General features: G+C 38.8%; 1 protein-coding gene across 1 annotated transcript; it reads left to right on the top strand.

The window, feature by feature from the left end:
- The first annotated feature begins 701 nt into the window (after positions 1 to 701).
- LOC131237878 (sodium/calcium exchanger NCL1-like) lies at positions 702 to 11719 on the top strand. The gene is made up of 7 exons (XM_058235925.1): positions 702 to 1115; positions 8988 to 9167; positions 9351 to 9532; positions 9791 to 9936; positions 10469 to 10736; positions 10930 to 11232; positions 11379 to 11719. The coding sequence occupies exons 1-7, from the start codon at positions 743 to 745 to the stop codon at positions 11625 to 11627; spliced, it is 1701 nt and encodes a 566-aa protein (XP_058091908.1). The 5' UTR covers positions 702 to 742; the 3' UTR covers positions 11628 to 11719.
- The last annotated feature ends 4147 nt before the right edge of the window (positions 11720 to 15866 follow it).

Genomic DNA, 15866 nt, shown 5'->3' with positions numbered 1-15866 from the left:
CCATCCATTTTTTAATATAATTTTATTTTATGATTGTAAATGTGAGTTATATCTAAATCTTAGTTGGATCACATCAAACAAAATAGTGTTGATGGAATACCCACCATTAAAAACTTATTGAGGAGCAAAAGTTTTGGATCAAGTTGATAAAAAAAATTTCTCTTCATCTGTGTGATATGATCAACTGGTTGGATTTCAACTAAACGTTACAGTGGGCTGTAGGAGGTTTTTAAAGGTAGACATTCAATCACTATTGTTTTCCTGTAGTGTGGTTCACCTGAGATTTAGATTCCCCTCATTTTTTGGCATCAAGACATAAAATGATCTGGAAAATTGGATGGATGGCATAGATGAAACACATACATTATAGTAGGCCCATAGATCACCGAACACTAAGCCAAACCAGGTAATGAGCCCGGCCTTGTTTGGTCCGTGGAATTGAATGGTATTGAATTGTTTTAGATGGCATTAACATCATTATTTTACCATGACGGTATTGAATTGTATTAGATGAGATTAACATTATTACTTCACAATGATTACTTGTCTGAAATTTCATGGTATTGTAGCCATCCAATCCCATGTTTGGGATAAAAAATTTACTACGGAGAACACGAGAACAAGTAAAATCATGTTTGGTGGACCAAATGGATTGTTTGGCATTTGGTACGATAGTTTTCTATAAATATGCTTTACATCCTAATCTTTTCAAGACACTTTAGCCTGTCTAAGAAGAAGGAAAATGGGTAGAGCTATGTTTTCAATCTCTTTCATCATCCTCCTCCTTTCTAGCTGTGGCCACAGTCGTTTGGTGACGGAGGTGTCAGGCGATCTAGTCTCCGACGGAATCCACTTCCTTCCTCGAACTCCATATATGGATCTGGAACAACCAACGTCGATAGCATCATGCGATCAGACGTATGGGTTCATGCCATGCTCGAGCACTGTAATAGGCAACATATTTCTGGTGGTCGTCTATGGTTACTTGATGCACATCGCCGCTAATTACATCTCAACCGGTTGCGAGCTTCTTCTTGAAGTCCTCGGCCCTGGGCTCGTCGGCGGTCTCTTCCTCCCCGTCCTTGGCGCTCTTCCTGATGCAATACTCGTTGTTGGTCAAAACTCTCTCTCTCTCTCTCTCTCTCAACTAACCAGCAATCTCCACCGTTTACATGTGCCCATGTAATTAAGGATCACAAGAGTATTTTTATTAGATCGCTTGCTAGGTGGGTCCCACTATAGATGGTCCACTGTTGGAAAATTGCAGAGTGAGGAATCCCACCAACCAATTGGTGGGCCATTTTCTGTCAAATGTGACCGTTGCCAGTACCTTTCTGGATGGTTAAGATCATTTGTCCCGTTACACTTTTCTTCCATACATTCGCGCCCGGACACCTGTCTGTACGATCCTGATGATGGATCATTGGGACATGTTACCACCTTTTTTTTTTTTTTTTTTTTTTTTTTGAGCATTCCAACACACAAAAAAATAAAAAATTAATAAAATAAACAGAGAGAGATAGATGGGTCTACATAGGATTAAAATAAGGATGGTCCATTCATCAGGTGGGCCATGGGATTAAAATTAGGATCGTCCACTCATCAGTTGGGCCAAACAAGATGAAAAGCCGAAAATGTATGTTTTCCCATTGCCTGTGCATTGCTCTGAAGCATCTGCCAGAAGCAAAAAGAAGCTCGGCCGTGGGGCCTACATGCTGAGTGCTTTAGTAATTGAAACTTTCCATGTCGTGGGATCTAATGCGAGCTATAGAAAGCAACTTATGCTGAAGAGATGATTGTTACAATTTCAAACCCTAAAACCCAATCTCTAAAGCCTGATTATGCCACAGTAACTTTTTTATGGTAGTCTACAGAATATGAACGGTTCAAATCATAGGACCAGATGTGTGGGCCCCACTGGAAGGCTAGAGAGGGAAAACGAACTCTTCATTTGGGAGATGAGAGAGTGCAGCAAGAAGACTCAAGAAATCATAGGACCAGATGTGTGGGCCCCACTGGAAGGCTAGAGAGGGAAAACGAACTCTTCATTTGGGAGATGAGAGAGTGCAGCAAGAAGACTCAAGAGTGAGGTGGACGCATCTGTCTACAGCAAAAGTATAGGATGACCAGTCAATCCAAGTCGTCCATTCAGGGGACCGTAGTTTTAGATGACCTATGTTTCGAAAATCACACTACTTAGACCCGAAGGTGGCTGTGATGTGGCCCGCATTCTCCGAACCCCTCTCCTAAAACTCGAAACCTCAATTCAGTCGAGCAGGGTTGGTTCAACTTTAGGACAAAATCGAGCCTCTGACTCAGCATGGTGTTTAACAATTAAATTAAGGTATGACATTAGACTATTTTAATTTTGTGGTCCAACTAGTGCATAATTATCTATATCTTATGTCTATGTGATATCCAAGCCATCCAAATTGTTGGTCCCACTATGAATCGCAACGGAAGTGTTGAACTAATCCACCCGCCAGGTGGGCAACTTATCTTCTTTTGACTGGATTGGCGATTTTCCGTTGTTTTGCTACAAATTTTCTACATGGTAAGACAAACCTTTTGCATGGGTTGGATGTTATACTAATATAATTCGGGTGCTATTATATGCCAGCTGGACGGTATAGATGGACTAGTGTGTCAGACCTGCTTTTTAAATTAAGTCCATTTACAATAGTCCCCTTTTCTTTTTGATGGTTACAGGAGTCTTTCTTTGTAGGTAAAGGTTGAACGGTCCAATATCATTTTCTATATCATTATATCATGCTTAAAAAACCCATTAAATTATGGGGAATCATTAGTTACTTTGGTGTATGTCTTTGATACTTGGGCACTTTATAAATTGTATACCCGGTATATCGTGTAAATAGTAGGATTTTACCAACATTGTACCCAAGTATTATTCTCATAAATCATTCTAACCAATTTAGTTGGGTTGCAAGTCGCAAGTCATGGCGATTTGAGACCCAGTTTCCTGATAACTGAGTTATACAGTAATTAAACTTGAATTTTTATTGAGTCAACTTAATGCAGGGGTATTTTCATACCGGGTTCGAGTGGGGTAGCCTGTGGGATGTGGGGACATGTTCAAGGTGGGCGGCCCATGTGAGGCAAGCCCCACCCGTATGAGGTGAGTGGCTTATGTGAGACGGTACCCATGTGATGTAGGGCCCATGAGGAGGGTTTCGCCAAGGTCATAACCCATGCAATGTGAGGCCTAGGCTCTAAGATAAATGGATTAATTCGACATGCTCTATCAATTCGAGTTTTTAGAAGAAGTGATTAGTTGTCCTGCATCAAAGTGGCATCGGAGGAAGAGATCTTGACTAGTCACCGGGTGATCTTACCATGCTTGGTCCATATTTCAAAACACCACCAATTAGGTAATCCTAATCAAACTAACTCAGCAAGTCTTGTCAATCCAGACCGAGTTTCACTTGCCACCAAGTTTGTTAGTGACTCGGGTTTGAAATCTTCTCAAATCAAGTTGTCCTGGTTGAGCATTAGACTCAATTATTGAATTTTAAAATTACGATGCATGTGCATTGGTATTCCCATTCTTATTATTTTTATAATAATAATAATAATAATAATAATAATAATAATAATGTAACTGATAATAATAATAATAATAATAACGTAACTGAGAAAATGATAAAAATGTAAAATGATAGTCAACTATGGTACCTAGATTAAAGTTGGATTCCGCAGTGTTTCATTTCCTGAGAATTTCATTTTGAATTCATTTTCACTTATTGGATTCCCTCTATCTGTTGACTGTATAAGCTAGATTTGTTTTGCTTCAAAAGAACAGAAATATCAACTTTCTAAATTCTTAGCACAACTTAGGAAACAACAAAAACAAAAAATAAAAAACTGATTCCTTAGAAGAGAGAAGAGACCAAAATATAACCTTTTTCTTAAATAATAATAATAATTGTTTTACTACTGCTGCTGCAAACTTCACACTTGCTTCTTCACTTGCTGCTGTTTTTTTTTTTTTTTTTACTGCACAATTGCTTCTTACATCAACCGGATACACAAGTGCCATTTTATAGGCATTTGCATCAATTGTAAAATGACTACTATACCCTTACTAGGGGTTTCCAATATTTAATGTTTCTAGTAAATACACAAAGCATTTCATCTTTCAAAACAGCTCCATGGGAAGTGTTGATGTGCATTGGAAGATGAACAGTCACATGCAATTGCTGAGAAATGGGTTTTGCGTTGCAACTTCAACACTCCCCTTCAAACCGAAATAAGTTTCATTCCAAGCATTGATCTCAGTTTCTTGGATATATCAGTCGGCAATGCTTTGGTGAAGATGTCCACCACTTGTTCAATGGTATGATAATATTCTAGCTTCAATGATTTTTGCTTCACTTAATCTCTCAGGAAACGATACCTTGTATCAATGCACTTGCTCCTCCCATGCTGCATTGGATTTTTGGCAAGCTCAATTGCCGACTTGTTGTACACATATATGACAGTGCATTCTTCTTGCGAATGCTTCAACTACTTTAGCATATTCTTAGTCATATCGCCTCACATACAGTGGACGAAGCTGCTACATACTCGGCTTCACATGTGGACAGCGCTATTGTACTCTGCTTCTTTGAGTTCCATGTGAATGTTGTCAATCCAAGATAGAAAGCATAGCCTGTGGTACTCTTTCTTTCATCTTAGTTAGCATTCCATCACTATCAGAGTATCCATACATAATTGTCTCATCATCGTATGGATAAAAGAGACCGAATTCAATAGTCCCTTTAATATACCTCAAAATTCTTTTCGCAACTAGCCAGTGTGACTCTTTTGGCGTTTCCATATACCGGTTTAGAAGGTCAACATTATAGAATATATCTGGCCTAGTGATTGTAAGGTACCTTAGGCTTTCGATTAGGCTCTTGAATAAAGTTAAGTCAACATTTCTTCATTCGCCGTCTTTTGTGAGCTTCAGTCCTGTTGCAACAGGTATATTCACAGCTTTACAGTTAGCTATCCCAAACTTTTCAAGAAGTTCTTTTGCGTACTTCTTCTATGATATATAGATGCGCAAGAAGAAGGACATCAATCCACCATCGGTCATCTCACACTCATTGAACATAGTCTACTCGAATTCTTCAAACATCGCCTGACGGTTTCCTATGAATAACAAATCATCAACATACAAACAAGCTATAAGCATATCGCCATGGGTATTCTTCTTTATGTACACGGCATGCTCATACGGACATTGGACGAAACCATTCTCTTGAAGATAACCGTCGATTCGTGCATTCCAAGCATGAGGAGCTTACTTCAACCCATACAAGGCTTTCTTTGGCCGATACACATTATGTTTCTCCCCTTGCATGACAAAGCCTTTGGGCTAGTCAACATACACTTCTTCTTCGAGTACTCTATTTAAGAATGTGGATTTCACATCCAGTTGATAGGAGAGCAACTAGGGTGAAAACTTCTTCTTAGTCTACCCCATATGTCTATTTATAGCCCTTTGCTATGAGCCTTGCCTTATATCGTTCGATTTTACCATCGGCATTTCACTTGATTTTATACATTTATTTGAGACCAATGGTTATCTACCCTTTAAGGAGTGAGATCAACTCCCATGTGTGATTCTTTTCGATGGCATAAATCTCTTCTTCCATAACCTTTCTCCAACATTCTTCATTTACGACCTCCTCGAATGTAAGAGGCTCATGGTTCGCATATAAGCATAGTAAATTCACTTCTTCAGTTTCTGCGTAGATCCCATTGACGCTTCTCATTTTGATAGGAGCCAAGGGTGAAGGAGAAGTGGATGAAGATGTGCTGACTGAATTCTGATTTGATGAAGTACTTCTAGGAAAGATGCAATGTACTCCTGAACTTCTGTGATCCGAATGGGGTGATGTGAGTGTCTGCTCCTGATTCACATGTCTCTCTTCTTCGTATTCTTCAACCTCAACCTGAAATTCTTTAGCTGAATCATCCTGGTTCCACTTTCAGGCTTCTTCCTCGCAGAACACCACATCTCTACTTACCACCACCTTGTTAGTTAGTAGGTTGTAAAGCTTGTATGCATTCGATTATTTATTGTAGTCGATGAAGATGCACTTCTCGCCATGATCATTAAGCTTTTTTCTTCTCGTTTCTGGAACTTGAGGTTTGGCAACACACCCAAAGATCTTAAGGTGCGCCATGCTCGGCTTGTAGCCGCTCCATACCTCTTGTGGTGTTATGAACCTAATACTCTTGGTCGGACAAATATTGAGTGATAGGCAGTATATACAACTGCATCTGCCTAGAAATTCTTTAGCAGACTTTTCTCCTTCAGTATAGTTCTCGTCATATCGAGGATGGTGCAGTTCTTCCGTTCCACAATTCCATTTTGTTGTGGCGTGTACGTTGCAGTATGTTATTGCTTAATGTCATGTTCACTGCAATATTCTTGAAAAACATTTGAGGTGTACTCCCAACCTCTGTCAGATGTAAAGGTTTTGATTTTAAGAACACTTTCTTTTTTAACAAGAGCCTTAAAATTTTAAAAAATAGTAAAAGTGGCAGACTTCTCTTTCATTACATACACCCACAATTTTGTACTGAAATCGTCAATGAAGGTAATAAAGTATTTATTACCTTCAAGAGAGATTGGCTCCAATGGTCCATAGATATTGGTGTGAACCAACTGCAATGATTCTCTTGCTCTTCGGGATACTTCACTCGAAAAGGAGTTCCTTTGTTATTTTTCAAGTGTACACGCCTCACACACTTATTCTTGAGCTTTAATGGTAGGCAAGCCATGTACCATGATTGATAATGATAAAAGTTTTAAGCCACTGAAATTTAGATGGTCAAAGCGAAGATGCTACATCCAAGAATCATTCTTTGCTTTTCCATAAAAATATTTCTCGAGCATTGGGTTTATATAGAGCAAAAACATACAATTCTTCACCATCTCGACTTTCACAATCAAACATCCATACATATCTCTTATGGAAAGAGAAGAATTCTCCATGTGTATGACATACCCTTTTTCAAAGAGTTGTCCGAAATTCAGTAGATTACTTTTTATGTTGGACACGTAGTATACATTGGAGATGTAGTTTGGAACACCATTCCTCTGAAAAATCTTGATTTTGCCTTTACCTTTCACCAACGTCTTTGACGAGTCACTGAATATCACATCATCATGAACTCCTTCTGTGAGTTCCTCAAATGGGCTTTTGTTCCCCCACATGTGATTGCTTGCACATGCGTCAAGATACCATACATCTGGTTGATCACAACTTATTCTCTTGTGCAAGGAGTACTGTAGAGTCTTCATGGTCATGACTCGATGCTTCAGCATAGTTGAATCATTCATCATGATCCACCAGCTTGCTCCAACAATCCGAGGCATAATGGCCAAATTTGATGCAATTTTAGCATTGAATATTTCTTATATTTTCGCGACCGCATACGGATCGGCCTTTACCATTTCCTCTACCACGAAAATTAGTAAATTTTTGTTGATTTTGTGGATTGCTTGGATTATATCCATGCCCTCTTCCTTTTGCATGATTGCTAGTGTCACAGCTCTCACGATGTGTATGGTTACCTCTTTGTTCATTTAAAGTCAGCTTAGACTCTAAGGCATGTTCAAGCATCGTTCCTGCATTCTTTTGCATTCGTTACTCATGTACTTGCAATGATCCCATCAACTCTTCAATGGACAGTTTTTCGAAGTCCTCTAATTCTTCAATCGCTACAGCCACGTGCTCTTTGTTGTGAGAGATCGCAGTGCTTTTTCCATGACATGTATGTCTTCAACTTTTTCACCATTTCTTTTTAAATTGTTAATAATAACAAGTAGACGTGAGAAGTAATCAAAGATACTTTCACCTTCCTTCATGTGCGCCGCTTCGAACTCAGCTCTAAGAGATTGTAAGCGAACCAGCTTCATTCGATCAACACCTTTGAAGATGATACTAAGGATATCTCAAGCTTGCTTACTTGATGTTGCTTCAGCAATCTTCTCAAAGGTTGATTCATCCAACCCTTGATAGAGGAGTAACAAAGTCTTGTTGTCTCTCTTCCTTTGATTTTTTAGCATGGTTTTTTCTTCGTTGGTGAAGGCGGCTTCTTCCTCCATAGTGAGTTCTACATACCCATCGGTGACGATCTCCGATAGTTCTTGCAACCCGAACAATGCCTTCATTTAGATGAACCAATTTTCATAGTTGTCCTTTGACAACTTAGGAACCTGCGGTTGAATTATGTTGGCCATCTTTTTATAATTTTTAAAAGAAGGAATGGCTGATTTTTATTATTATTTTTTTTTTAAATGAAGGGAGAGAGGGATGGAATTGAATACTGATTTATTTTTTTTAACAGCTTTTTTTCTTAGCTGAAAAAACTACTGAAATCTGGTTTTTTTTTTTTTTTTTTTTTCTTGCTGAAAAAAACTTGCTAACAACTTCTTCTAGGAAAAAAAAAAAAAAAACACTTAGCTCTGATACCAGTTTATTGGTTGTACAAGCCAAATTTGTTTTGCTGCAAAAGAATAGAAATATTGACCTTACAAAGCCTTAACACAACTTAGAAAAAAGAACCTACTCTTTAGAAGAGAGAAGAGACCAAAATATTACCTTTTTCTTTAAAAAATTAAAAATAATAATAATAATAATAATTAATAAATAAATATCTGTTTTACTGCTGCTGCAAACTTCACACTTGCTTACATCATCAGGATACACAAGTGCCTTTTATAGGCATTTGCATCAACTGTGAAATGACTAGTATACCCTTACTAGGAGCTTCCAATATTTTATGTTTCTGGAAAATACCCAAAGCATTTCATCTTCCAAAACAGCTCCATGAGAAGTGTTGCTGTGCATTGGAAGATGATTAGTCACAAGCAACTGCTGGGAAATGGGTTTTGGGTTGCAACTTCAACACTATCCAAACAGGCCCTAAAGAATTTCATCTAATCTGGTTTGTACATGTTTTTCCAGTGTCTGGACTTTCAGGAAGTAAAGAAGCTGCTCAGCATCAGGTCTTGATTGGGATGGGCTTGCTTGCTGGGTCGACTGTCGTCCTCCTGACGTTACTGTGGGGCACTTGCATCATTGTCGGCCAATCTGAGCCTTCAACTTCAACTGAACCTCTGGAAAGAAAACCATCTAGATTAACTGGTCTCTTACTCACCGTAATTGTAATTTATTCTTATGGTTATTCTATTAATCGTGATTTCTCATCAATGCAAATGACTGTGTACCAAACATCTCACACCATCCATGGGTTTGATTGTCGGAGGAATCCTATTCCCATCCACAATCAAGTTCCACTGACCATCTCACAACCATCCATCTTTGCAGGGTGTGGGGTCACTACTGATGTGTGGACAAACCATGCTGCGAAGATAATGGTCCTATCTGTGCTCCCTTTTATCATCATTCAGCTACCAAACGTTTTCAACATGCCTTGTGAAAGCGGCACAGCCATCTTGAATTCTCTCATTGCTTCTGTTATCCTACTACTTTCATATTGCCTCTATCAGGTATCCTATTGGGCTGTGCTACACTTGTCCACCACGTGGCACACATCAGGACCAATCTGGACCATCCAATTTATGGGTATTACTGTGGTGGGTCAATTCCAATCACGCATCTGCCAATCAAACGGACAAAATCGGATGGTTGAGATCGTCTAATCATTCTGACATTTGATCAATGGTCCATCCACAATGATGCCTACGGTTTGGACGGTCCAGAAAATGCGTTGATACTGACATATCTCCATATTGGATATGGTGCAGGTCTTTCAACCATGGATTCAAAGGAGAAGACTAGCATATGTAAAGCACACCCATGTAATATCAGGAATTTTAAGACATTTCCAAAGTGATGGGCTTGACAAGCTCCTCATAGAAGACGGTCAACATGACTTTACTGTCTTAAGGAAGTAAGTCTTGCCATGCTCTTATCAATGGGCCAAGCCCAAACAGTTCAAAAATCAGGGCCCTAATGAAAGTGCTGGGAAACGAACTCACAACCTTCTCCATATGAAGAGACACTCCTAACCAGAGTAACAACCAATAATTTCATGATGGTTCTTTTATTTTAAATTGATAATACATGGTTTTAACTATTTTTTACTCCTATTTGCTTACATAGTATTTTTAATTCTATTTTTTTTTTTAAATCAAGTCTAGTTGGGTCAGGTCTTTGATCTGTTCGAACATCAATTCTATTTTTCGGGCTTTCCAACTATGATTCTAACCAAGTTGAACATATTGACTGAGAATGATCCAAGAAGAACAACATACCAGTTTCAACCTCCAGCAGAACTTATGGAACACTATTGGATGAGTATTTGGACAGTACTAGGACTAGCCCAGCTTAGCCAGAGTCTGATACTGCAACCAGCTGGCTGGGACGGGCTTGGATTTGGGTCGCTGGTGAATCTGACCAATCTTTCCTGCATTGAATTGCAGAATATTTCATGGAATAGATCAGGACTCAAATGGACTTTTATCGGCTTCAGAATTAAGGGCGCTGATCATTGGAATCCAACTTGAAGTGATCGATTTGGACATGGACGATGCTGTGAAGAAAATAATGGACGAATTCGATGTATCGGGTGATGGGCATCTCAGTGAGGATGAGTTCCTTAAAGGAATATCAAAATGGCTTGATGAGGCTCAGCGGGCCATGCCTAATTCACAGACTCCAATGCAAAACTTCCTACATGACTTTCACATTGTAAGTTTCTTAATGTCATGAATTCAACATAACAGGTGTGACCCATGATTGAGCCATCCAGACTGCTAGCTGATCTGCTGGGACTAGTCCATCAACAGTGGGGCCCATTAGATCACAGTCTGGATCACCCAATGATGGTCCTCACTGGCACAAGCTGAGAGATCAACCTGAGATGTTGGAGATGTGAATGCAGAAAACGAAGGAAGAGCATGATAAGCTGGTCGATCAAAGCGATGAGGTTGTAGAGTCCGTCAATAATTCAGGATGGATTTGTTTCAGAGCAGTGTTATTATTGCTGCTGGGGACTGTTATTGCTGCAGCATTTGCAGAACCACTTGTACATGCTGTCGATGATTTTTCCACTGCCACAAGCATACCTTCTTTCTTCATTGCATTCCTCTTGTTGCCGCTGGTTAGCAACACTAGCGAGGCTGTCTCAGCAATCAGTTTTGCTAGCCGGAAGACACAAAGATCATCTTCCCTAACATTCTCTGAGGTTAGTGTCCCGATTGGTCTTTAGAGTGTTTGGCTAAATTGCCGTAAATTTTCGAGTTGGCCTTGAAAGGACACCGTATCGATGTTTTCAATCCAATCTACCTGCACTTCCAAACATGTCCCTAACCTTTGGAGTTGATGCTGCAGATCTATGGTGCGGTGACAATGAAGAATACTCTTTGCCTGGCTGTCTTTTTAGCCCTTGTTTACATACGGGGATTGACGTGGACTTTCTCGGCCGAAGTGCTGATCAGCCTCATCGTATGCATTGTAGTGGGCCTCTTCGCCAGCTTCCGGACCGAATTCCCACTTTGGACATCTGTAGCGGCTTATGCGCTGTACCCATCATCACTTGCACTTGTTTATGTTCTTGACTATGTGGCCGGATGGTCGTAGATCTTAAAATTGCAATTGGAATCACTGTAATTCCATTGGGTATTTTTGATGATGTTCAGCTAAATTATTCAAGATATTTCTTTTTTCTCTCACTTATCTTTCTCTACTTTGATGTTTGAACGTTAGTAAGTGGCTCGAAGCATTGAATATTTGGGTGTAGTTTATCATATTTGAAGAGAATTTAATCATGTTTAGAGAGTCTAATCTCTTATGATATTTGGATACTTTGATGATGATTATTTATTTTTTCCAACATACCTGGTTGAATAGAAGATCTTTGATGCTTATTAGAGGTGGGCTAGCATGCCCTTGAACATACATAAAGTTCGAACAGGATAGCTTGGCCTGGCCCAACTTAAACACGATTGAGCTGGGTACTTGGTCAGCAGATTACATTGGAACTAGGCCTAATTGCTTGGAGTAGCTAGGTTTAGTTGCACCAAAATATAATGTAATGATATTTGGTGCAACCGAGTGTGCCCTTAGCTAGCGATAAAGTCAGGCATGGGACACGATCACCGCTTGGCTGCGACCCTGGAATCAATGATGTGGGTGGAACCCTGACTGTAGGGCCCGTGCACCTTGATGTATGCATTATATATCCATGTCGTCCATCAGTTTTGCCAGATTAATTTAGAACATGGACCCAAAAAATGAAGTCAATACAAATTTCAGGTGGACCACACCACACTAAACAGTGGTCGTTGAATGCCAATTATTAAAACTTCCTATGGTCCATTGCAATGTTTGGTAATCATCCAACCAGGTGAAAAAGTCACACAGACCTCGATGAAAGTACCTGGATGAAAGGGTAAAAAAAAATATCAACTTCATTCAAAACTTTTGTAGCCTATAAAAGGTTTTTAATTGTTAATAATATTGTTTGATGTGGTGTGGTACACCTGAAATTTGTACCAGCTTCATTTTTTAGACGATGCCCTATATAAGCTGGCAAAACTTATGAACAGCTTGGATATACAATGAATACATCGAGGTGGACCCCAGAGTCAGGGTCGCACCCACATCGCTGGTTCTGAGTGGCAGCCAGGTCACACTCATGGGCTCATGGGCAGGCAGGTCACGGTCAAATCACACCATTTGTTGGCACCTCACCGTGGAGACCGAAGATGGGACCCATGGATGATGAGTGAGGTTTGAGATGGATAATGTGGTACATGTATTGGACCCAACTAGGGTAATTGGATTCGATCGATTGTTGTTGGGTTCTGATATCATAGATGAGGTACTGGATCCAGGTCCAATGGGATTCGGATATCCAAAGGGGTCGTGTCAGGTTGTAGTTTCCATCAAGAACTATGTTATCTACGGGATCCGGATTCGATTGGATTCGGATATACAAAGGAGTCCTGTCAGATTTTGGTTCCCATCAAGAAGTATGATTTGCTGGGTTGTTTAGCTGGCTTTCGTTTTTGGATTTTAAAACCATGTACTCAAGTACATGGATTTAAGACTCGGCAGCTTAGACCTATTAGTCTGGTCTTATAGCTATGATTGGCCCAAGTTAGGAGTGACCTATGGTGTCAAATCAGACTGGGTTCCGTCAAGTCCGAGTTGACTCAGATGAGCCAAACCATGCTAGAGCGAGTGCACTTAGGAGTCATTTGGGTTTGGATGCCTGTAAATTTTTTTAGTTGTAAATACATTACACCTTAAAAGAGTTTCAGGTATAATCAGTTTATACGATATTCTATTTAGTTTTTAAGTGGCAATCAATTTATGGGTAATAGATTGTGTGTTTGGGTAACCCGTAGAGTGTTTACAATGAATAAAGTGGAATTCATACCATAGAGCGTTTACAATGAATAAAGTGGAATTCATACCATAGAGCTTGGACTGTGAACCTTCCAAAATCCACAAATCACATGAAGATATGATTTTTTGGAGCCCTAAGAGAGCATTAAAGTATACACACACTAAACGGATTGAATGTCTTCCACCTATCATAATGCAATATAAAAATTTTTAATGGTGAATAAAATGGATGAGCTATTTTTTTAGAGGCGCCATACGAGAGCATCAAAGAAAATACATGATGGATAGATTAGATGTACCATATACATTACCATGGGCTCCATATATCATGAGTATATATTAACCATTGTATTATAACATGTATAATGCATTTTTTAGTGGTAAAGATTTTGCCACATGGCTTTTATCTAAAATATAACTTTACCTGTGATTTGTTTACCAGTTATAAAGTCTTTACAGGAAAATACTTACATCCAAACAGCTCCTATTATCAAATTATCTATAATCCATTTGCAACTTAAGGATTTTATAGGCATCCAAACGACCCCTTAGCATTCATTTTCTTTCCATATTCTCCACGTGCTTATAAAATATCCATTGTCCATTAAGATTGCCTTCTAATGACCTAAGCCATCTTAACCCTAGGATCATAGGGGTAATTAGATTATTTCCACTCACACGGTAGTTAGGTGTGCCACTTGACATGACCTATATATCTTCAGCTTTGTATCTACCCATCCATACCTTTCAAATTGGTCAATTTGGAATATCAATTTAGTCCCGAGTACATTTCTTAGGCTATTCTCAGATGGCCAATACATCTTTGATTTGTCCTTATTTTCTATGACCATCTTTTTTTAATGATATAGGCTTTACATGTCCTTTAGTCGTTTGAAGTCGTGAAATTAAAAAATTCATCATTTTCGTGGAAATTCGAATGAAATAGGTCATTTTCAACACCACGTTTGTATCGAGAAATTCTTTTATTATTATTATTATTATTATTATCTAGAAATTCATCCATAATGCGTCTTTTATTTTATTTTTCCACGTAATTTCTGTCTCCCTAATCCAGGTTTGGAAGTCCTGATCATTATGCCTCTCTTATTCTTTTTTCTACCTTGCTTGTAAACAAGTCAGCTGGATACATTCAATGCATGCAAGCTTGGTCCAATTGAAGGAAGATCATAGAAATCAAAACAGGGAAACGGTACGTCCAGTGCTCCTTGCATCAGGCACTTGGACGGTCCAAATAATTGATCGAGACTGCTAGTCATGTCCAATACACAATCCCTGGGCTGCCAAAACATGCTGGTTAGATTATCAAATCCATCTGAGAGTTGGCATTCTTTATAACCACTAGTTTTCCAATCCATGGATGGGATGGCTAAAGTTGCTTAACAAAAGTTATTTTTTGGAGCTATAAGAAATCCATGATCCACACCAACAAATTGATTGGACCAATTTTCATATAAGTGATCTTGACAATCCATTTTATAGGATATAGATCTGATGGTTAGGAAGATATTAATTTTGCATGGTTGCCAATGAAATGTGTGGTGAGCCTAATGGACAATCTAGTCCGATCAACTGGGCTATCCAAGTGCCTTGATGGAAATAGGAGTCCTATAACTAATAATGATCTGAAAAATATACCGAGTTCCTATTTTTGTGTTAACAAAAAAATAGGTTCATCTCATTTCTTCACCAACAATTACAGTCTAACACAAGTTAGAGACCTATGGAGAGAGGAAGGTAGAGAGAAAGAGAGATTACATAATACGCATTCAATAGTGGACCACCTGTCACTTCTTTTTCCAGCAATGTGAAACACTCAAGTTTTACATTAGCTTAATTTTTAAGATGACGTCCTAGCATGAGATGGAAAAGTAGATACTCCGTGTGAATTTTATATTATTTTTATGATAGAGTATGGACTCAAGCTTTTTGCATATGAAATATGAATTATCAAATGTTCAATAGTTACATCTTTTATTTCCCGCACGGGTAAAGATATCTAACAAGTATAGACTTTTCTTTCTTTGTTTTTGACACACCCACTCACACACCACATGGGCACTCCATCCCTAATCTTAGTGTTGAAATAGAGCTTATCTTCTGCCACGTCATGAATTAGACCAACTTCCCTTAATTTATACTAATTATGATACCTAAACATAATCAGTTCCATCTAAAATGAGATGGCCAACCAAACATGGGCGTTTGAATAGTTTCTTGTACTTGAAATGGGCTAGCTACATTTGCATGTTAGTTTTGTACGACTTTAAAAAATGGTGGAGACTCTTCAATCATGCAGATTAATTCTATGGCAATCAAGATTGTCAAAACTGATAAACTGATTGTGGACAGGGCAAAACATCAAAATTGCACTAAGAAAGGTAATAGATCTGATTTTTCCTTTGAGTTTGGACCACTAATTATTTTACCCTTAACCATCCATTTGAT

The sequence above is a fragment of the Magnolia sinica genome, chromosome 1 (genome assembly GCF_029962835.1).
Source record: "Magnolia sinica isolate HGM2019 chromosome 1, MsV1, whole genome shotgun sequence".
Lineage (NCBI taxonomy): Eukaryota > Viridiplantae > Streptophyta > Magnoliopsida > Magnoliales > Magnoliaceae > Magnolia > Magnolia sinica.
The sequence above is the reverse complement of the archived record's forward strand: the minus strand, read 5'-3'. Positions and strand labels throughout refer to the sequence as shown.

Bases quoted from the DNA above. Each gene is read 5' to 3' on its own strand.
- LOC131237878 (XM_058235925.1), top strand. From the start codon at position 743: ATGGGTAGAGCTATGTTTTCAATCTCTTTCATCATCCTCCTCCTTTCT. The intron at 1,116-8,987 runs GTCAAAACTCTC...ATGTTTTTCCAG, and splicing joins TGATGCAATACTCGTTGTTG to TGTCTGGACTTTCAGGAAGT. The intron at 10,737-10,929 runs GTAAGTTTCTTA...ATGTGAATGCAG, and splicing joins TCCTACATGACTTTCACATT to AAAACGAAGGAAGAGCATGA.